General features: G+C 41.4%; 1 protein-coding gene across 2 annotated transcripts in view; it reads right to left on the bottom strand.

Moving 5' to 3' along the window:
• rock1 (Rho-associated, coiled-coil containing protein kinase 1) overlaps positions 1-22,583 on the bottom strand; it is a 29,515-nt gene extending 6,932 nt beyond the window's left edge. For both annotated transcript variants that reach the window (XM_038717782.1, XM_038717783.1), the window contains exons 1-27: positions 21,730-22,583; positions 13,201-13,282; positions 10,683-10,783; positions 10,419-10,556; positions 10,041-10,216; positions 8,923-9,007; positions 8,628-8,772; positions 8,322-8,460; positions 7,982-8,073; positions 6,974-7,133; positions 6,552-6,627; positions 6,329-6,417; positions 5,888-5,936; positions 5,472-5,607; positions 4,784-4,875; positions 4,423-4,669; positions 3,850-3,956; positions 3,577-3,727; positions 2,598-2,758; positions 2,290-2,474; positions 1,711-1,780; positions 1,516-1,619; positions 1,136-1,301; positions 913-1,006; positions 729-817; positions 440-631; positions 180-345 (exon numbers count right to left, since the gene is read on the bottom strand). In XM_038717782.1, coding sequence (XP_038573710.1) covers positions 180-345; positions 440-631; positions 729-817; positions 913-1,006; positions 1,136-1,301; positions 1,516-1,619; positions 1,711-1,780; positions 2,290-2,474; positions 2,598-2,758; positions 3,577-3,727; positions 3,850-3,956; positions 4,423-4,669; positions 4,784-4,875; positions 5,472-5,607; positions 5,888-5,936; positions 6,329-6,417; positions 6,552-6,627; positions 6,974-7,133; positions 7,982-8,073; positions 8,322-8,460; positions 8,628-8,772; positions 8,923-9,007; positions 10,041-10,216; positions 10,419-10,556; positions 10,683-10,783; positions 13,201-13,282; positions 21,730-21,822 — 3,385 coding nt within the window. In that variant the 5' untranslated portion in view covers positions 21,823-22,583. The remainder of the gene's footprint in view (positions 1-179; positions 346-439; positions 632-728; positions 818-912; positions 1,007-1,135; positions 1,302-1,515; positions 1,620-1,710; positions 1,781-2,289; positions 2,475-2,597; positions 2,759-3,576; positions 3,728-3,849; positions 3,957-4,422; positions 4,670-4,783; positions 4,876-5,471; positions 5,608-5,887; positions 5,937-6,328; positions 6,418-6,551; positions 6,628-6,973; positions 7,134-7,981; positions 8,074-8,321; positions 8,461-8,627; positions 8,773-8,922; positions 9,008-10,040; positions 10,217-10,418; positions 10,557-10,682; positions 10,784-13,200; positions 13,283-21,729) is intronic.
• Between the last annotated feature and the right edge of the window lie 463 nt (positions 22,584-23,046).

Raw genomic sequence — 23,046 nt, 5'->3', positions numbered from 1 at the left:
TGCTGTTGTTTTGAACTCCTCTCTTTCTACTCCTTCCTTTCTATGCAATTCTCAGACTACTTAGAAGCTCTCTTCCAGACTTCATAGTCACAGAGGAATCCTGCATCTGGGTCTTGAATTTCTCATGCATAGTAAAAGTAGCAGCAGCAATGTCTAGTTAGGCCCTGTGGTGACCCTACCTGCGATGTTGCTGTCTGTCTCATCGGTCTGCAAGCTGGTGACACTAGAGTTATCCATGCGCTGTTGCAGGTCGTTCAGCTTCTCCCGAAGCTGCTCGATGTCGCTCTCCTTGCTGTCCAGCTGCATTTGCAGCTCATTGCGATATGTGCATTCCTCTGCCAGTTGCTGTTTGTTGAAATGCAATGAGGTCTGGGTTAAAAACAAGGAACATTTTCAATATTACTGGAATCTAGTATCCTGAGACTTCTTTTAAACTTACTGCCTGCATTTCGCTCAACTCCTTCTGATACTTGATGGCCATGTGGTTGAACTTCTCCTTCTCCTGGTTAAGCTCCAGCTGAAGCTTGCGGTTCTCCTTCTCCTTCTTCCGCAGGTCGGCAGTACTGCCCTTCTTCTTCTGGTCCAGCTTCATGTCCTTGCGGTTCATAATCTCTGCCAGCTTGTTTACCGCCTGATGAATTTAAGAAGGTAAATAGTTGGAAAGCATCAGCTACCATGCTCCACTTGCATATTCGTGTTACCCTCTGACTAAATAGGTGCATATTTACCTGAGTCTTCAGTGTGCGCTCTGTGTTGAGGACCTTCTCATAGTTGGCCTTGATTGCATTTGTAAGATCCTCCTTCTCAGCTGCATACACTGTCAAGAAAAAGAGACGCAACAATACACTACATAAAACAACGTAAATATAATATAGCAAAAAGGCATACAAGATCAAAGAAAAGGGACCTTACCTCCGTCCAGAGTACGAAGCTTCTCATTTAACTCTGCCTTCTCTTTGCTGAGGTTCTCCACATCTTTGGTCAGAGTTTTATTGGATTCCTCAAGCTGCAGAAATGTCAATATTATATATATTATATTTTTATACTCACACTTGACACAATAAATAAAGGTGCATCTTACTAAATGTACAAGATAATACACAGGTGTTGAGGAGACAATTTAGGTTTTGCTCACCCGTGCAATAGTAGCCTCCTTTTCCCCGACCTCCTGCTTATGTCTAGTTGCTGCCTTTTTGTTCTCTTGGCTGAGCTCAAAGTACTCTTCCTCCTGAAGAGCCCGGGCAAGCTGCTCTGACTCGGCCTTGGTCACTGTCAGATCCAGCTGGGCAGAGAGGGAGTCCCTTTTCCAGGATACAACAAATTTAGTAAGTTTTATAACCTTGTCTCTTCAGCTTTATAGTTGTTTTGCTATTTAAAATCACCAGACCACAATAAAAACTTAACAAACCAAAAGAACATAGAAACCATTAGTTGATAAAAATGTTATATTTGGGTGGTTAAATCAATAAAGTGATGGTTGTAAAGGCATTCTGTGAATAGAATTTCGTCTCTTACCTTTCACTGCACAACTCCTGCACCTTTTTATGGGTGTCTTGTACCTGCCGGTTCTTTTCCTCAATCTCCTCCTTTAGTTCCTTGACCTGAGTTTTGTAAAGTGTCTGAGGGAGGACAGACATATAGCTTAGCCAGTGGCTTTTGAACTAAATGACAGAGGACAGATACATTGGGGAAACTGAGAAATATACTTACAGAAAAATACTGTTCGGCCTCAAGCTGGTCCTGAAGTTCCCTCATCTGTCCCTCGTTGCCTCTGTATTGTCTGTTAACACATCAACAAAATACATTAGGCAAACAGAGCCAGCCTCTGTAGTAAAATGTTATTAGCACCACATCTAGCAGCACTGGCTGTGGCACAAGCCAAAGGATTAGCAATGGGGTGGAATGAGCTGGACTCGGTGTTTACATCAAAGGATTAGGTTTACAGCTTTGGCCCAGTCACCCTCTAAGCTGGAATAGCTGCACTTATTTGAAAATAGCAGGCAATTGTAGGGCAATTTACGCCTTGACTTCCAAAGAGCATTACTGGCCGGCGCACTAATAACACACTCCTGGCCAGTTAGTTCCACACCAATATTAACGAATTAAAAATGGCGTAAGTAACCTCAAATGTTCCTGTTTAAGTGTTTATTCTATTTATCATTTATTTGTATATAATATTTATTATGCACATTACATGCAGACAACGGACACACAACATAAGCAACATGAGAAAAAAAAAATAAGAAGGCACAGCAGATTTTTTAATTCTCATGCAGGAAGGCCACTCACTTGGTCAGCTGTGCCAGCTGGAACTCCAGCGATCGTTTACTCTCTAGTGCTGTGTTAATCTCCTGTTTGACCTGCTTCTCTGAACACCGCAGACGGTCCACCTCCTGCGTGCGGCTCTTCAGCTCGTTCTGAGCCAGCACGCGCTTGCTTGACTCCTGTTCTACCTGTATCTGCAGATTCTTCACCTGGGGAAGGAAGTCATTCGAGAGGTGAGATGTCACATATAAAGGCACACAAACGCAATGGTTTCTTTGATCCAGCTGAACATTAAAAAGGACTGCCCAGCAAAACGGAGAGGGATTCCTTACCTCATCTTCCAGCCTTTCCTTTTGCTTCATCAGCTGCTCCATCTTCTGCACAGACTGCTTGAGGTCGAACTCCAACATTGAGCACTGCTTCTCAACTTCCACTACCCGGCTCTCTGCTCGCATCCTCGCCCCATTCTCCTCAGACATCTTCTGCTGAACAGCTGGAGTAGCACAATGACAGAAAGATAGTCAATTCCTTGTTTTATTGCCAACTGACAGACATTCAAGCAAATTGAAAACCTTGCATGATCATTTCAGTGTGCTGGCACCCTGAACAATCCATCTGTCCGATATGTGCCAGTTTTCCCCTTCCTTTATTCAATACCGATACGAAGGAACAGAAACAATGCAAATACTATGTGTTGTGTTTGTATAAGTATGAGTTGAACATATGTGACAGAATCTGGATCAACACAAAAATAATTTTATCACCTGCCATCATTTTTCTCTTCCATTTTTATATTTCTTTAAAATCAGTGAACAGTGTTTTCTTAGAACTGGAAACTCAACGTGTGAATGCATGGGGGCATAAAATTCAGATGAAAAAAATGCCTTTAAACATTTTCGAAAAATAATTTTTGATCAAAGAAATGATGATGAGCCTTAATTATTGCTGTAGTGATGAACTTTGTCATGGAAGAAACTTGCCAAGAAGAGGCTGGAGTCTGAAAAAAACTGCTTTAGAGTCCAGCTTTAATACGCAATGAGGCGATGTCCTGACATGCTGACTGGCTAAACACTCCTTGAATTCCTCCCACCCAAACATCCCCTGCAGGTGAGTCTGATCTGATGGTAGACAAGAAAGACGAGACGGGAAGAGGAAGGAAGGTGGTTTCAGAAAGAAGTTGAATAAAATAAAGGTAGAGAGGGACAGACAAATTAAGTTCAAGAAGGATTCTAGAAAAACAAAGTAACCAAATAGAAAAAGCAGAGCGAAAAATGGTAGAGAAGGGCATGCTCTGACATTGTACTGGCATACCATTCATGGCAGCTGACTTGGCTTCTTCAATAGACTCATATTTGTCAGTAAGCTGGGCCCGCGTCACCCTATGCTCAGTCTGTTCCTGCTCCAGACGCTGCTGCAAGGTCTTCAGTTTGTAGTTCAGGTCTATCTCCAGATTGTTCTTCTCCTGCGGGGAGGGAGTAATGACCAGACAAACAATGTGAAGCAAGCTGAACACTGTCCTATTATCTCATTAGAAATACTCAAAAGAACAGCCATTCTTAAAACACTACTACTTCTTGTGTTCACCTTCTCCAGGTTATTGCTCCTCTCCTGGGCCTGTTTGCGTTCAGCTTCCACTTTGGAGAGGCTGAGCTTCAAGCTTTTGTTGTCCTCTTGCAGGCCTGCCATCCTCGCTGAGAAGGGACGATAAACACAAATAGTCACCATTGCTGTGTTTATGATATGATTTCAAAACCCTCATTATTACAGCCATTTAGATAGACTTTAAAAATGATCAACTATCTTGGACCACATTAAAAACCCCACCTCATACAGTCTGACTTTCAGAAAAGGACTTCCATGTCCCTCCATCACCACTTATTATATGACTTTCATAAGCTTGATCCAATTAAAAGATAACTGTCTGACTGGTAAATCAGACTGATTGGTGTCTGAGTTATTGGTTATTTATATATATCTTGGTTATTTGGAACCACACTTTATTCAAATTCTTCCCTCTAAAGCAAATTCTTCACTGATGCATTACAAACCAGATAAAAAAAATATTAACACTGTAAACTGTGATTTGGTCATGGTGTTAGGGATTTTGCTGTTGGATTTGCATTTGTCAGTGTCATCATTTGTGTGTCAGCGGGTCACCTCCGAGCTCCCTGATCTCCTCGGAGTCCTGGCTGTAGTTCCTCCTCTCTGAGTCCAGGGTGCTCTGAAGGAGCAGGAGTTCCTTTTCCAGCTGGGCCTTCTCCCCGTCTGCTGCGCGGCTTCTCTCTTGCAGCTCACGGTTCAAGCTCTCCAACTGGCTCACTGACTTGGCCATCTCTGTGTGGCTCTTCCTCAGTCTTGCCGCGGTGTCCGACTCGGCTCGCAGGAGGTCATTGGCCTCTTCCAGCTGTCAATCAAAACAGAGGGGACCAGAAGGGAAAATAACGTTTAACGCATTGTCCTCCACTTGTCCAGATTGTGTGTGTGTGTGTGTGTGTGTGTGTGTGTGTACACTGTATACCTGCTTTTGTAGCTGGACAATCTTGTCATTTGAGGCCTGAGAGTTCTGGCTGATCTTCCTCATATCTTCAAGCTGCTCTTTTAAAGTTGACACTAGAAGAAAAAAAAAAAGAGAAGGGAACTAAATTAGAGAGGGCTTCAATCTGAGTTCTTATTTCAATCATGGCTGGATAAAGGGGATAGACACAGCATTGGAGGCCAGGCTCCGTTCATTCCTATGAAAGCTGCTCAATGGCCCATGAAGCATGATGCGATCAACCAGGAAGTTGTAATTCCACTGTTTGTCCACTATGTGAAATTGGCTTCAAAGCCCTGCGCACTTCCTGTGGGCTTGATTTCAACCCCAAATGAAATGCCATCCACAATTTCCTAATTAAAATCATGTTTTCAATACATGCACAGAATATCCTCAATTCTAACAGCTTCAACGGGAAAAGTCAAGAGAGACGTGCATGGTTTAACAGTTAACCAGGTCTGTATTTAGCAGTGAGCATGATGATGGTCACAGCAGGATACAAGGTAATCCAATTGGGGCATATGTCTTAACCAGATCAAATGACACTGAGAGGATGAGAGCATTAACATGCATCAAACCTATATTCAAATACTGACTCCCTGCTTCACTCTGTAATTATACTACAATTGCAACGTATCTGAATCATACGCTAGCAGACCCTCATTATCTTTACCCTCGTTCTCCAAATTGCGCCTCTTCTCTGCCTCCTGGTCAGCTTTTCTTTGGTACTCTGTGAATCTGTGCTGCAGCATGATCTTGTCCTTCTCCAGCACAGACATGCTGGTCTCTGCGCTCCTCCTCAGGTTCACCTGTGGCAAGGAACAACAGAGTAGCTGTGATGCGGCAGGAAGAAACCAATCCTTCATCTACATTTTAAACAGTCATTGATTCAACTCCATCATTTGAATTTATCACTTTTTGAATGTATTACCTAAACAAAAGCTGTAGATGCAGATTAGGATTCTTTTTATTGGTATACAGTAATTGCAATTATACCATTGCAAATATTTAAATTAAATCATAATTGCAAAGCAGCAAACATCATGAATTTCTAATTTGTCCATAAGAACAGAAGTGTCAGCATATAACCTCTTCATCCAGTTCTTTCATGATCTTTTCAATCTTGGTGTTTGATGTCCTGGGAACAGAATTCGAAAAAAAATACTTTACTTCATTGCCTCTGATAATAACCAGTTAAATAAAAATCCCATGTACATTACTGTGTACAAAAGTCTGATAAACTTATAAACAATCAAGAACGCACATGTAGCCAGTGGGCAGTGGCACTGTGTCTGTCATATTAACTATGGGCCGGTTTGCATTTAGAAATATCACAATTTAACTGGAAAGAAAACATTTACATTTTTTAGAAGTAAATATGTACAGATTCTCACTAAAACTCCCTCTGTAATGCTGGTGTCTGTTTCGCGGCCTGTCGATGACACCAAAGAATTTGCATCATGTCTGTGCTTTGACTGCATAAGCAGCTTAGCAACCTTTTATTGTATGCATAAACATCCTGTTCCGTACCTGCATTTCTGCTCCAACTCATCCTTCAGCTGCATCTCACTGTGGAGCTGCTCCTCCAGCTGGTAGATCCTTTTTTGCAGGTTCTCCAGCTAAACAGAAACATACAATGAACAATCTTAGATCTCCATATACACAGAAGAAGTACGTCATGAGAGGAGATGGAACAGATGGCAGATATTCTACAAGACTTTCTTCTTTTAAAAAAATGCAGCCGTCTACTCACATGACTCTTGTCTTCTTTTGTGGAGCTGCTACGTTTGTCACTGGCCTTCGTGGTGCTGGTGGACCTGCGCAAAAGGCTGCAAACGGGACACGTGTTTTTATTATTGATATATAATCGCAACACTTCCATTACAACCTCTGCTCAAAGTGAAAACTAACAACTATCACCATTTCTTCACAGAAGAAATAAGTCTATTATCACAAATAGAATTCTACCATGCGCTCTATGGATTGCTATTGTCACAAGTCATTTTAAGACGTGAAACTTTAAACAGTGCATCACGTCATAGATACATCACTGCAAAAGTCCTACATTTGCAGATATGTGCAATAATGTAGACAATTTAGCGTTACGAGGATTCAAACCAACAATTCTGCACGTTGATTATGAACACGGTATGGAGCCCGGTCCTGCAGACTTACTGCTGATTGCTGTAGTAAGTGAAGCCTACGAAGGGCAGCTGGTTGCCCACAAAGGCCTTTGGTATGGGGAAGGTCTCCTCCTCCCCCCGATCCTCCTCGATGTCATCAAAGTTACTAGTATCAATGTCGCTGCTCAGTTCAGGCACTACTGGGGCAGCCGCTACACAGAGCACAAAAAGGTGTAAGACTCATGATGATACAAGATAAATATATGTAACAAATAATCATTACCTATAATGAGTTACTAAGTGTTGAAGGCACAGTCCATGATGCAAGCAGAATTTAAAACACAGGTTTCAAAACACACTCCCGAAATGAAAGGCAAGTCATTGAGTATAGAGACTAACCATCTATGTTCATAATGTTCTCTGATACTGATAAGTAAACACAGCAAAATAGGCCTATAATGTAAATTCAGATCTGAATCTGAGTTTTCAGATCATTCTATTCTTATACATAATAAATATTGTAATATTTTCTTTTTTCTGTCAGAACTGTATTCTGTGGTGGATTACCTTCCACATAAGAGGCAGAAACACATGTTTCTGTTTCCTCTAGACAAAGTTTTTCTGGATCACAAATCTCTTTTCAAACCCTCTTTAAAACAAGGCAAAACCAGCCAGCTAGCAGAGCTTGTCAATCAGTGGAACGACAGGGGTGGCAAACACCAAAGTGCTGACCTCAGCCTACTAAAGTATTCAATATAAAGCCACTAAAGAACTTTCTATAGCTCCTGGATTTAGGCCTACATCTCTAATCTCTCTCTCCGCTCCAGTGTCAATCCCGGTGCATTAACATTGGCGATGGACTGCTTCCCTGCCTCAAAAACGCTGTGCTGCCAATTATTACTCTGAGCAGGAATCACGTTTAGCCTTGGAAAGGATACTGAATGAATGGCTCGTCTGCAAGAATTTCCTGCAACTGTCTGTAGTAGGTCAAATGGAAAACACGATCGCTGGCTACTCAACTGCAATAACAGTGAACAGTCAACGGAGGAAATTGTCTTACTCTCTCTGATATTCTCCCATGTCCACTGGTCATTCTTGAAGAAAGGGTGCCTCTTGATCTCATCTACACCATTACGGCCAAGTCGAACTTCCCTGTGGGGGCCAGGGAGGACATGCTTGGTTTGATCAATGATCATTTCAACATTTGGATGCAGATTCTTAAAATATCTCAAAGCAGTGAGGCACATCTTCTGTGTTATTATGTTGGAAAATTCAATCAAGATTCTTTCTACTTGAGAGTCCTCTAAGCTGGAAAACAACCAATGACTCAACTGGGAAAGGGTTTTATCAAGGATAGGAACCCTCTTCAAAATCCAGAGCTTAGTCTGACACTATCTAACCTGTCAGTTAGGAAAGCACAGATGAGATTCTTGGCGTCATTGGAGATTTCACTGTCGTCAGGGAAGGTCAGGGCGTTCTTGTGGTTCATAATTTTGCTGTAGGTCCCCACCAGGGAGTCCGCGTAGAAAGGAGTGTCACCTGTGCACAACGCAAGACAAACAAAAGCCATGGGTTACTGATATGTTCACTGTAAGAACAATAAAAACATTTTTTTTTAAATTTATACTTTGAAATAATAAAAATGATCCAGGTAAATGTCATTTTACTTATAAGCATTTTAAGCAAACCCTTTGCCAAAAACTCACCAACTAGCATTTCGTACAGGAATACTCCCACTGACCACCAGTCACACTCTCTGCCATAATAGCCATCTCCTCCTTGGGATTTCAGTACCTCAGGCGAAATGTAATCTGGAGTTCCCACCGCTGTGTCGCATCGTACCATACCATCCTGAAGAGGAAAGACATTTGGAAAATCATCTCACTTTCAATACTTATAACTTATCTGTCAAAAGAATTTTCTGTCAAAAGTCTAGAATTTTCTGTCAAAAGTCTAGAGTGTTTTTCATAGACTTTCCTAAAGAAAAACTGGATATGATACCTTATTCATTTTCATGCAGGTCCCAAAGTCTGCCAGTTTTAAGTGGCCTGCTTTGTCTAGCAACATGTTATCAGGCTTCACGTCCCTGAGAAGGCAAAAATAAAGTGATATCAAAACACATATGCGACACACAAACAGTACATCAAACTAAAGCATATAACAAGAAAAGTGAAGCAGTTTGCACTTGCGTATGTGAACTGTTAAGGTTAGAGCTGCTTGATGTAGGAACTTGGAAAAATAGCTCTCTAATTCAGAACTGTCTGGTACCACAGCGATAGGTCAGATGCAATGAGGTATGAAGGAGGCTGGGAGCTGAGAGAGCAGAATTTATGTTTTCTTGAAATTTCCGTTCACTGCAACTTCCAGCTAGCTAATGGGAAAACAGTGGAGAACAATTTAATACCACTGTCACACTGTGGATTTTCCACCATTGCTGTGCACAGAGCTTAGTGTGCAGAGTAATATAATATACAATAATAATACATTTATAACCATTTTATAAAAAGGAAAAAACTATTTCAGGGCTGTTGTGTATAAAAGTTATATCTCATCTAAATGTGGCACAGGTCCAGTGCAGAGAGATTAATTACCCTACAACTCTGAGATATTACTACAACAGAACACAACAGAAATGAGACAACAATGACAGCAACTACAACTCATTTAAAAACCTATTACTGGGTTGTGATACAGAGCGTGAAGCTAGACTTTATTCTGGGGAAGAAAGATGATATGACATAAAGTGTGGTTTGTTTGGTGTTCAAGTAAATGGAGCCAAAAGAAAGTAACTAGCATTTCTGCTAAAAACAGTACTTCTACTACTTAAGTGCCTGCTTATTACAAAGCCCTAATTAGATCATAGGTTACCCCCACATCTTCTAGATCCTACTGCATACCTCACAGTTGTCAAGAACCATAAAAAAAATAAATGACTTTACTCCTCTGGGTGAGGTTTCAACAGCACTTCCAAACAGAGTATAAAACCTTAACGACTCGCAGAGGTAAGAAACAGCGTTTACCATTACAAATAAATCAATGTGTTTGACTGCAGCCAATTTGAAAAACAAACCAACAAACAAACCAAAAGGAGGAGGGAGAAGTAGACTTTTTATTGTTACCTGTGAATGAAGCCCATGGCGTGGATTCCATCCAGAGCCAGCACCACCTCAGCTGTGTAAAAGCGGGCCCACTTCTCTGGGACGTCATAGTTGCTCATCAAGTTTACCAAGTCGCCACCGGGCATGTATTCCATCACCATGTAGAGGTAGCGGTCATCTTGGAATGCAAAAAAGAGCTGCAGGATAGAAAATAGAAGAAATAATAAATAATAATAAATAATTGCAACAATTACTAAAAAAGAAAAATAAGTAACTAATCTCTTACTAATTCATTTGAGACTCACACATAAGGCTGTGTTTATGTGCGTGTGGTCTGCATTTAATAATATCATTAGGTTAAGTAAGGTTTTGTAGGCTTTTCTTTCTATCACATCATACCTGCACCACCCATGAGCTGTTGGCAAAGGCCATAATGTCCCTCTCCTCCCAAAAGAAAGCAGAGTCCGACCTCTTGATCATCTCAAACTTGCTCAGCAGCTTCATGGCGTATACCTTGCTTGTGGCTTTGTGTCTTACCTGGAAAAGGCAAAGAGGTGACAATCCAGTTAGGCCTAAGTCAGTTGTAGCACTGCAGCTTTTGGGGGGGGGGGGACTTACAGACAAGTGTCTTTCACAACACAAGAAACACATAGACATTCTTACCAGTTGCACCTCTCCAAATGCCCCCCTTCCAATAACTTTAACCACCTCATAGTCTACCGCTTTCATGCGTAGATCACGGATTTTACTAATGGTTTCCTTGTCTGGAAAAAAAACAAAAACAAGCGAAGATGTTAACACAAAACAGAAGTTATACTGAGAACTATTGTTTGCTATTCGGAAGATGAGCTCACTGCTATCCCGGTTCTACTATCTCATTATATACATCATTTAGGGGACACATAATGTCTACATATATCACAGGTTGACTCTCCAGCCTGTTGGCAAAAAGAGTAGAGAAAGCTGACAGCGCTTCTGCACAGCTGTGAGATGCCGTTTAGGCAAAGTCTGAGAATTGGCCTCTCCCTGATGTAACAATACTAGTTCCCTCAGGGGAGTATTCACTGTTAAACCAAATTTGGTCATAGCTGAACTAGGGGAATAATATTAAAATCACATGGGTCACAACTGGCACGGGAACGCTTCAGAAAAGGAGGGTGTGGGGGGACCCAAGTTCAATTTTTCTAAAAATAGAATGCAAAGGCCCGAGTTATTAGAATAAGATCATTTAAGAGTGAGTCATTTCCACTCAAGAGTATCGGTTCCCGAGATCATGATCCCTACTTGAAAAATCCCAGAGGACTAACAAGAGATATAAACCATGTTTAGACAAGGTACAAATAGGATTTTATGTTGCTGTTATAGAGATACACTGTGTTGGAGGGGGGTGGGGGATTATTTCCAGTGGGTTTCAGCATACATACAGTAGAGCAACCAGCTGGGGTGATCGGGGTGCAAAGCACAATGCATGGAGAAGAGAATTCAGAGTTAAGAGCCCTTCAGGCAAAGCATGCTACTGAGGAACAGTGGCTCACAAGACAGCTAGTCCATTAGTCCATATCTATCAATGCATTTCCAACACTTGGCTGCTATACACAGAAGTACTGTACCAGGAGTAATTGAGGAGATGTCTAATGGCAGTTTTAGCCTTGGGGTTTACAGTAGCTGGAGTTGTTATCAAATATGAAAAACTGAGTTTTAGTTTTCTTCAAACTAATAGAAAAATTTTTACAAGCCCTAAAGACTGCAAGAGAATTCACTACATGGACAAAAATAAGCTGTTAAGCCTTTTGTATTTCCTCCCCAGCCTTGTGTTATGAAGGGCACGCTTCCCCTCGCTAATTTAGCGCCCGTTAATTGGAAGAGTGTTGGTTCAATCCCCGGCTACAGGCTGCATGTTGAAGTGTCCTTGAGCAAGACACTGAACCCCAAATTCCCCCTGGTGGCTGTTCCACCAGTAAATGAATGTGTATGAATGTTAGTTTCTGTGTGAGCGCTTAGGCTCAGTGTATGAATGTGTGTGAATGGTGAATGCAATGTAGTGTAAAAGCGCTTAGAGTGGTCGCAAAGACTAGAAAGGCGATATACAATTATGGAGCAATTACATTTACTTCTGTTGCGGACCTATTGAGAGGAGGTTACAGGCAACAATCCACAGTGTTAAGCAGACAGTGCAAACAGAGCAGCAAGCGTTTCCATATGGATGCCGTCACTACCTGATGAACACTGCACATGAATACAGAGCTCTATAGATTGTGTAGAATTCACAAGCCAAGAAAAATAAAAAGTTAAGGCTACATAACAGTTTATGTTATTTAGTTTAGCTATAGGTTTAGTTAAATTATGCATTTGTCAATATGTAATTCAGGAAATTAAAGACGTTCATCCCCAAGATATAACTCTGCCTCAGACATTTATGGCTTTAGGAGAACAAGCTCTGTTAAATACTCAATAATATGCAATATTTCTGATAAAATGCCAAGAACAGGAATATACTAGATCTGTTAAAGCTAGGGAAGGCAATGTATTTTATATTTGTTGAAACTCTCTTTACATCCCGACAGCAATCAATCAAATGCTCAGACACAAGAATGAAATCAATCCAGTATCTGTGGCTGTTGCAGGACTGGATTAAACAAATGAAATGATTGACTGACCTAGCTGCATAGTCTACCTACCTGCCCGTGCACTCATTGGGCATGAAATTTTGTTTTGGGGGAGTGGCTTTGGTGGGAGGCCAGAAGGGAGGGGTTGCGATTTTTTCAGTTTCAAAGTCTATCTGCCTCTTACTATTGTTTCAAATGTTACCCAACCTAACTTGAAGGAAAGATATATTTAGCCTCACAATCAGCCTTGGATTGGAATTTTTTATTTTCTCTAAACATAGCTATGGATGTTCCCTGGTCTGAGGGCACTGTAAAAACGAGAAGCCAACACGATGGGCATCATGTGGGTCACCAGCCATTTATGAAAGCCCCTTTGTTGGGGACACTCAGCAGCAGACACCTATTGTGTCCAAGCCTACATAGGAGGCGGTGACCCAAAAACACCTTTCTTTTCCGAGCCCAGGCTTATACCCATTTGTAACAGGGTCTGCAAACACCAGTGGTTCAAGTGAAAGACATGGACAAATCAACGTTAAAGGAGGACATAAGTGAAATGCATGATGTGAGCTACTTACATCTATTCAAAAAGTTGTCAATGCTCTTGTTTTTCCTCAGGGCAGGAAAGTCAAGGTCATACACCAGTGCGTCCAAGCCATCCTGAGGAGAGAGGAGAAGGGTTATTAAGCAGACAGACAAAGCTACAGTGTCTACTACTCCAGAAACATCACAGACAACAAGTAAAAAGCAAACACAGTGTCTCATCAAGCTGTCTGTCTCTGTAGAACAGCTCTGAACAGACTTCTGCATAAAGCTAGCAGTGGGACTCCAGCATGGATTACATTAATAATGTCTAGGAGGGTTTTAGCCTATTACAAATATCCGGATTTCAGTGCTACTGTAAACAGTCACAGTTTAATCAAGTGATTGATAACAGATCCACTGAAGGAACTCAAAGGAAAGTTGTTTAATAAATGGTACCTCAGAACATCATTGTTATTAACCCCTTGCCAAAAATCTTTACAAAGCATTTCTGCTTTGTTTGAATAGCTCAAAGTTATGGGTCTTTCAATAAGAGGATGCAGCATTAGCTACTGTAACAAAGCCAAATGCCAAAAGAACTAAGGAAACTTGTCTGGTTTTATTTATGTCAGTTATGCTACTGATGGTCCTAAGTTTAAAGGCTGATTTTCGCTCCTTAGTGAAAGTTGAAGAAACCAGATAGTTAATTACAGATCCAAACAGTGGATCACTTAACAAATCCGAGGTAGAACATTCAAAACAATTCTGATAAATCCTTTTTCCCTCAACAAAATAAATCTTAATAGAAGATAATAGAAGTGTTAATTCATTCGTGATTCATACAAATTAATCAAACATTTATTGACGATATACTGAACATTTGTTATATTGTTATTGAGGAAAATTATATTGCAATAATTATCATTATTGTTTTATTGCACAGCCCTACTCCCACCCCATTCCAATAATCGGAGTGACCATTTTCACGAGGTTTGTGGAGATGCATTTTGATTTGCTCCCACCTCAACAGCTTCGGACCCTAGTAAGAAGCCCTATTATGATAATTTGAAAAGCATTGTTCCTGTTAGCTGTAACAGGGTAAAGAATGATGGTGTCAATAAATAAAATTGAAAAGGACCGTGCATAAATACCCATTTCAAATTATGATGTGACAGCTACAATATTGGAATACTTGAAAGAGCTCAAAACAAACAGTACTAGCTTGATTGTCTCAGGCTAGACAGGAGCATAAGTGCTACTGGCGGGATTTAATCTAATCTTCCATAATCCAGAATGCCTGAAAGAAGACAGTCACACAAAGCACTTCAACATGACATAATGTTATACCTCTAGCGGGTGTTAGCCAGATGTTGAAACTGAGTATCTTCTGACACTTTGTCACTGGTCAACTACCCTATATGATCTTTCTTAGAAAAGTCAGAGCCAATCTGTTTATAAACTATAAAATAAACGTAATATCACTTGCTGACATACATCATCTCTGAACTCGCTTAATGCAAGAATCTTGACATTCCTGTATAATGATCTTATGTTAAAGAGTGACATATATTTTTTTGCACCTCTGAGCAAAACAATGATGACACATGGTGAATCAGCAGCTCAGACAAGGCGAGGAATCCTCTTAAGTAACTCTGCTGCTTCTGCTCAGCAGTGGAGGTCAGGGCCATACCCCCCTTCTATGAGACATAAAACAATCAAGCTCCCTGCGGGATGGGTGGAAGCAGGGAAAAGGCAGAATGGGAGGGGGAAAGGAAAAATGGGAGGTGAAGAATGGCTGGTGGGAAGAACAAAAGCAACATAGACATCCACAGGGACATAATGTGGGAAATTAATGAGAGGGTAGGTTGTATTCAGCACACATGGCTGCACTGAGAGCTATCATCTGCTCAGCTTTAAAGAAAACTTTCAGGAAGGAGAATTTACACAAGACAGGCCATAGGGTGGGAGAGAAAGGGGGCCTTGTTGGCCATACAGTATCCATCTAGCCTGCACTGGAAAAAAGGCTGAAGAACTGAGTCCTTCAGGACCCTAATCACAAGGCTCTGTGCTCAGCAATGCACGTTTGCATAACTTCCTGCCGCAGAGAACTCCGGACAGCCACAGTAACATTCCTTAACGGGACTGTACACGTCAGAGAGCTATTTTAGGTATGTGGCCAAACAAGTTCTCAACAAAAAGTGAAGGAAGGGAGGGAAAAAATTCATCCCAAGTACAGAGTCACATAGTGAGCTTTATTTTCAATCATGCTTTACACTATGACGGAAAGGAGGAGGGAGTGGAGGGCTGGCGCATGTGGGCCTGGCTAGTCCAATAGAAGAACAAATGAAGGAAAAAACAACGACAAATCGGCCATGCCTAAGAGTCTTCTACTGAAACACCAGTGTGACAAAAGAGCAAGGTTTAGGGAGTGAAGAAGATGATGAACCAAGAACTGAATTGCTGAGAACAAAGTGGATTTAAGAAACAAACTGTGCAATATTATATTAGCACTTTGAAGCAGTGTGAGTGCATAGTGCTGGGTGTGTGAGCAACAACTGTTCCAGGTTTGAATCTGCGTCTCTGCCGATATCAATATACAGTGATACAGTATATTTTCCGGAAACTCTAAAGAAATTGTAGGCTTACTGCAGCATATTTTAGACCTGACACTGATGTGAAAATCATATAAAAACCATTAATTTATTACCATATTTTTATCTGCAGTACCAAGCAGCCTCTGTTTCTTAACACACGTGTATTTTTTTTTAAAAACACTACACACACGTGCGGACACACACACACACACACACACACACACACACACACACACACAGGGCAGGGTTAATCAAGTTCAATATATAAAGATAAAACATATGTAACCTCTGCTGACTGGTTTGTAACCATCAAGGTTGAGGGTTAGTAACCAAACATCATCTGTCACTATCTGTCTTTAGCTATCAGACCACCGGACCAGATGGAGCAGCCAGTAGCACCAAACATGGCTCAGCCCAAAATCAGCTCCAGGCTACGCTAACAAATATGAGGCTGATGGTCCAGGATAACCGACAAAGCTCTTTCTTAGCAAGTAATTCAGAGTAATTTCCAGAGTTGAAACTGTTCCTAGATAGCACGCCAACTGCTCTTCCAGAGGCTCTGAAATATCCAAGATCTCAGGAGTCTGTCTGCTTTTCAGGCAAGCAAAAGGAACAAGGCATCAATGATTAAAAAGGTCTAATTTCTGAATGTCTGAATGTGTGTAGCCTTCCGCTTCTGAGACATCCTCATCCGCTGTAGGGATAGCTCTCAATCAACAAGGCAAGAGCATATGCCAATATTAATCCAAAACCATGCATTGAAATTTAACTGCACAGGTTTAATTTTGTGGCAAATCAGTGGGAAAACCAACCAGAGCTTGCAGGACTCCATGTTATCCTATTTCTGCTGATGCTGCTTCAGCCAGAGGGTGACACATGCCTGGGATTACTAAATAATAATATGAAAACCCAAGTCATCACCCTATTAATGAAATGTGGTAATTCTCTTTTAAAAAATGTATAGTTAGACAAAATGAAGAAGCCAGTGGTTGACATTACATATGGCAATTATTTCTTTAAGCTTTAGTGGCGAGAAATCCACACACACACACACACAAGTTCTTTTCCAGACATTAAAGTCTGAGTTAAAATTTCCATGGGAGACTCAGCCACATCATCCCTTTCTGCATGCCAGCACAAGGCATGTGGACTGGCCTGAATCGAGCCCTGCTTCTCACTTCCTTTTCTGCCACCTCTTCGAGACAATATGCTTTCCACATGTGAGCAATTGCGCAGACAGCCATTCAGTTTGCCATGCAAATAAAAGGCAGTTCCATCGTGGGCTGTTGCCTGTATAAACACAAATGTGTGATCATACAATCCAGTGATGCCATTCAAAGCATGAAATACCATATAACTTTCAGGTACAGGCAGTAAGCTAAAGGGAATATATATCCCTCTGCTTTGGGATTTATCAATGAGGTAAATCCACCACCAAGAGAGTAACTGAAGTTGTTTTAACTAAGCACTTGGCCCAAACTCCTTTTGTGCCCTGCTGCAGTACATAACATCTACTGACAGGAAATCCCACTTACCTAGAAAGACTGCATATCTAACAACTCCACTGGATAAACGGCAATGACACTGAACCCAGGGGTGGCAAAACAAGGGCATTCCATTTCCTTATGAGGTCCCAGTGAGCGAGAATCACTGTCACAAATGCTTTCATGTCAAAATATAATTGAGTTATTCCGACAGTGGAGAGCACTCACGAGTTTCCACTGACCGGGCTCTGGATTCTCAAGCAAGGCTCTGCTGTTCTGCCTGCGCTGCCCAAGATTTCTGACCTCACCCCAGCAAATAACCATCTTACTAAACATCAACCCAGTTCACCTCGACCATCTTCACTGGACAGGGGCCACAGAGTCCTTTGTAAGTGGGACAAACTAACTGGGACTGTAGCCTGTAAGAAATAAGATCAAAGGAAAGCAGGAGGCTGTAAAATTCAATGGGTGAATGAAAGGTAAGAGCATTCCATTATTAAAAGACTGGATCATTTTAGGATGCATTCCTGCACATAATCAGTCAGTCAAGGGAATGCAGAACTACAAATAGCTCAGGCAGTTGTTGTTCCCATAGCTGAATAGCTGAGGAGAGCAGTTTGCCACTGGCAACCCTGAACCTTTCTGACAATAGGGATGGATCAAATGCTGACTATAACCGTTAACACATATACATGTTTTTCAACTCAAGGATGTGTAATTTATCATAAAAAAGGGCCAAAATAGTAGTCTTCCATATTTTAGCCAATTAACTACAAATTAGTTATAGTTCACATATAATTACTGTTTATACCACAGGTTATTAAAGTGCTTTTGTTGCTTACAGGCTGCACAAAATGAAAATCAACTTGCAGGGAATTGAAACGCACTTGAAGTGGGTAATTAACCACAATGAAAATGTTGTCACTTTGACTTTTTGACGAAGTATCTGTGAGCAGCAACCATTTTGCAAAAAATGGCAGGACAGTCAAGATCCAAGATCCCAGTATGAGTTTCCAATTATTTAGTGTCTCCTGGCAATGGCAATATCACAATTACATATGCCCTCAATTATTATAAAGGAGTCTATTAATAAACGCTACATATACTAAACCTTAATTTAGCATTAAAGGTCATCATGCTGTACACGCTATTATGAATAAATATGTAGAACAATGACAGAACTAAGTAGGAGCAGTGATTGAACTGCACTGGCATAATCTGACAACAATGGCTGACTGGACAGTAGATCAACCTAAAATCTTATGGCATGCTTTATAAAATGGAAACAACTAATGTACAAGCAAATTGTACGCAAAAAGGTTTAAACACTAAAAACCTTTAGTATGGTGCTTCAAAGAATGATAATGGATCTCATGCATTGCTTCAAATCAATAGCTTAAAGAAAAGGAGGTTGAATAATTCAATTTTACTAAATCTTACTGGACATACTCTTGACTGACCATCATCACCTTGTGTCGAAACTATGCTGCTCTTTCGCTAAGTGTGGAACCAAATACAGAACTGCTGCATTATCAGTGCCGGCAACACCTTGCAGGTAAGGTTTGGCCATTGAAGGCAAAGGTCGCCAGAACAAGGGCAGGAACTCTACATAGGCAACACAACAATAGTCTTGACTTGGCTGACTGAAAACTGTCCTTCTGTGTGTATGAAGCTCTCCATGACCAGCATTGTTAGACACTGGTTTTGCAGGTATTGCTATAGTGATTTTTATTCCATAGCTTCTTTACCACACAGCATCATTAACAATGACATAAGCACCTCCTTCAATTAGTCAACACAGAAATTGCTGTGGTACAAAATCTAATTTGAGTGGCAAACCCTGGCAGGCGTTAACCTGCAAATATGATTTTGACAAGTTATTTATCTAATTCATGTAAAGTAGGTGTCTGTTCATCTGTAAATTAGCTCATAACTATGCTTTGATAAGTTAAAATTTAAAAGCATATATGAATTACCACAAAGCTCAATATGCCTGTTTGTATCACAGCGACCTACCACATGAACTATACAATGTAGAGTGTTGTTGATTTAGCTATTTCTATGCTTAATGACTTAGAAATAAGAGCATCCACCCCAACATGTACATGCAGCATTCACACAGTCAATCAAGTCATGTCGGCGAGTCTGGTTTACTCGCCTGGAAGTTTCCTGTAATTACTCTTATTACAGATTTAGAGTCCAAATAACAGATGAAGGAGGGATCAAAACACAGAGAAACTAATGCACGCCAAGTGTCAAAATAAGAACAAAGACTGTGTCGGGAGGAGGCCTTAGTCAGAAATAGAGGAAAGGCCTGTGCAAAACAAGTTCTAACCATTCTAATTTACCAAATGATGAACAGATCCTACCGCTTAATTTCAACTAAGGTGAGGATGTCCAATCCTAATATATATCTTTTGATAAAATTATGTGATGCAAGACATTAATTGTTGCAGACAGAAAAACATATGGGCAATGCTCCGACCGTTAATATCAGTTCACATCACAATGTCAGGAATTCTGTCTGTTCAGATTGGTGCTTAGAGGCCTGCCTACAGCACAGTGATTGAGGAGGGGGCAGCCCATCCAGATAACTGCGCTCTTCTCTCCAAGCAGGATTTATTTAGGGGGTGAAGATAAGGGCAACAGGGTTCAAATATGTTGCTCAATTGGCCAGGCCAGGGCTGAGTGGTAAGGTGCAAGACAAATGTCACCATCATGTAACACAGACCAGGCTTCTATGGGAAAAATGTATAATCCCAACAGTGCTATACTTCAGGCAGAAAGCAATGCCAGCTCAAGACCCAGGTATAGAAACATGGCCAGTAAAAGGCTTGCATTGTACAATCTGATGGAACCTATTACTCATAGCCAAGCATGCTGGCTGCTTTATGAGTTAAATGTCCTGATTCACGGCGTTCAGAAACATGAGTCTTCAGTCCACATAATTTTGGTTTATGGGTAGAGAGCAGAGCCCACACCCAGCTACCTCAGAGCTCCCTGCCTGCTCTCAACTCTCTCCAGACGTGCAGAATGGCTTTGGGACACACAGGGAACACCAGGCCAGTCAAAGACAAGAGGTTATTTGATTAGCATGGAATTTTATTAAGCTGTGGGTGGAGTTGCATGGTGGCAGAGAGAGTCCCAGCAAAAGGCCTCCATTCACTGATCAGGCGAGATTGCAGAAAAGGGGAAAAAGGAGGAACAACACCCTTGTGTGTGTGGCTGCCAGCAGGAACAGTCCCCACAGCTTTTTGCCATTAAAAATGCAGACTGTGTGCACTTTTAGGTGAGTTTAATTGCCTCTTTCTGCAACAGGATGGGAGATCATACAGACTAAGCATGTTTTCTTTTCAAAAGACAGCTATCTACAGCAGCCTATACACAAACACTCCAAGTTGCGTGTGTGGGTAGGGTTTTTAGGACAAGCCCCCGTCCCAAAACAGGCTGCTTCTATGATGTTCTTTTGCTTGATAAGTCAGTTTGTCTGCTAATACGTCCTATATCACGCAATCAACATGAAGGCATCATTAATCACAGAGTATGACTTTATGTGCCCAACACCTGAATGAGTGACAATGAAACTACTGTATACTGGGAACCAGAACAGCCATTCCTTGCTCAAAACTTAGGTTATACCTGCAACCACAAAACATAGGTGCCAATGTGAGTCCCTGCTAACTCATGCCAAAATGTTCCGTCCAGTTAGCCATGTGAATTTTGGTTTCATCCCACTACATTGGGCGCTCCCATGAGTCACTAAGAGCCAAATCCTTGTGAAAACACTGAGTGCCACTGCCAACCAAACTGAATGGCTCCTCATATCAACAAACACTTGACACAACAACATCCCATTGGCACCCACTCCATGGTGAGTCAGTTCCTGGGATTGCCGCATGTATTAAAAACCTATGAAGGTGTTGCTTTGGGGTATAGCACGTGGCAGCAGCAGCCTGCTTTCCTCAGACGTGAGGAGTGTCACTTCATAAGTTTATCGCCCATAGACAGGAAGCAGCCAGGGCAAACTCCAGCCAACAGGTGTACTGATGCAGCTGGAGGCCTGCAGGTTTCAACAGGCAGCCTCACTTCAAATAAAGCTTAGATAATTAAATCTAAACAATTAATAGTACGATTTGTTTGAACTGGCTTAACTAACGTTAATATAAAATAATCTGACAACTTCAATGCTACTCCTGGCAATTAGCTTAATAGTTTTCGGCGGCGAGTTTATCCAGTATTTGATTGTAGGATACCAGACGCTCAAACTGCGGATTTTTCGTTTTGCAAATCCTTAATACACATAACGTACGATCGCACGTAGGTTACTGTTAGATGAAGTGTGCCAGTCAAACTGGCCAGTCGGCGTCAATAGCAGCACAATCCTTAAGTGACAATTGAGGCTACTTGTTGGACTCGGAAAGAATTTCTGCTCCAAGCAGTAGACTGACCCCGGATGGTTGGCTTTCTTTGCTTAGCTGCCTAGCCAGCTAACAAGCTACAAACTTACCAGAAGACAATCCGTGTTTACTTCTGACTTTGGGTCCTTCAACATGGCGTCGATTTTTTCAAATCGAGCCTCCAAACTTTCCTGAGCAGACATTTTTGCTGTTGAACTCCCCGATGTTGGTTGGGTTATGAACAAAAACAGCTCACTGGCGAGGCAGAAGGCTGGCTAGCTAGCTTTAGCAGCCAGCGGTAGCTAGCTAGCCAAATGTCCCTTTCTTCGTGTGAACTTTACACCTCACTTCAAAGAAAATACATCGTTCTCCTCGAGCTTTCACAGACGATGAAAAGTTTATATTTATATTGAATATACAAAAGCCACATTTTCAGAGCGGAAAGATGTTTTCCCAGTATGAGTGGCAAACAACTTCAGTGGCAAAGATAAATGCGGCGACAGATTAGTCAGCCTCCGCAGGACACCAGGATAAGGGCTTAAAACGTTGGTGCATCCAAACAAAAGGCAATTAAAACGTAAATGTAATGTCTTTTTGGAATGCACAGTTCGTGGGAAGGTTAGTCCAGGCCCGTTCCCGTATCTGTGCCAGGCCCTTGCAGAAAACGACAATAGAATCTGACAGCTCAAAAGTAGAAGTGGTGGGGGAAAAACTTCTGCTTCTTCCAAATTTCGATCAGGTTTAAACGCGTCGTTACAACGTTTAACGGCAGTCCTTCCGCCGCATCCCGTGCACTGTCTTTGACCGTCGTCTGTTCCGAGTCCAAACTGTCTTATCTCTCAGATCGAAGACTTAGAAATCGGGTTTAGACGTGTGTTCGTTTTCGCAGAAAAACAGCAGACGATGCCCGATTTTCTGAGCCTGACCAACATGTCCGCCTTCCTGTTCAAACACCCCGGAGAAGCAACTTCAAAACGTCATGTACTGCGCATGCACCCTCTCGAGGCGCATTCAAAACGTTCAGTCTGATAATGGCAACATGTTGCTGTTTCCGCTGGATGAAATGTAAAGGATGCTACTGAAAAGCTACCTATATGTATTGTTTTGCTGTCAAAAAGTTTAAATGTTCATTTCTATTCTATTTCTGTTCTGTTTTATTCAGTTACTGAAATTATCCACATGGGTTACTAACAGCTGCTTTTGGTTCTGTACCATAATATTCTGCTCTATTCGGTTCTATTCTATTCTATTCAGCAATGAAAACTGTCACAAAGACTACAGGTGTACTTGTTTCTGGATTATAATCAAATCGCTTACTATTGAGTAATCAAAGTTTTTCATGTGAATTACTGGTTTGGGCGGGAGCCTTAAATAAATTGCCTTTTCTATTTCATTCTGTTAAGTTCAGTGATGTAAAGTATGCATAG

The sequence above is a fragment of the Micropterus salmoides genome, unplaced genomic scaffold, assembly GCF_014851395.1.
Source record: "Micropterus salmoides isolate LMB-PRFRI ecotype aquatic unplaced genomic scaffold, ASM1485139v1 Ms_hic_scaffold_14, whole genome shotgun sequence".
NCBI classification, from domain to species: Eukaryota; Metazoa; Chordata; class Actinopteri; order Centrarchiformes; family Centrarchidae; genus Micropterus; species Micropterus salmoides.
Note: the sequence above shows the minus strand (reverse complement) of the source record. Positions and strands in the feature narration are given on the sequence as shown.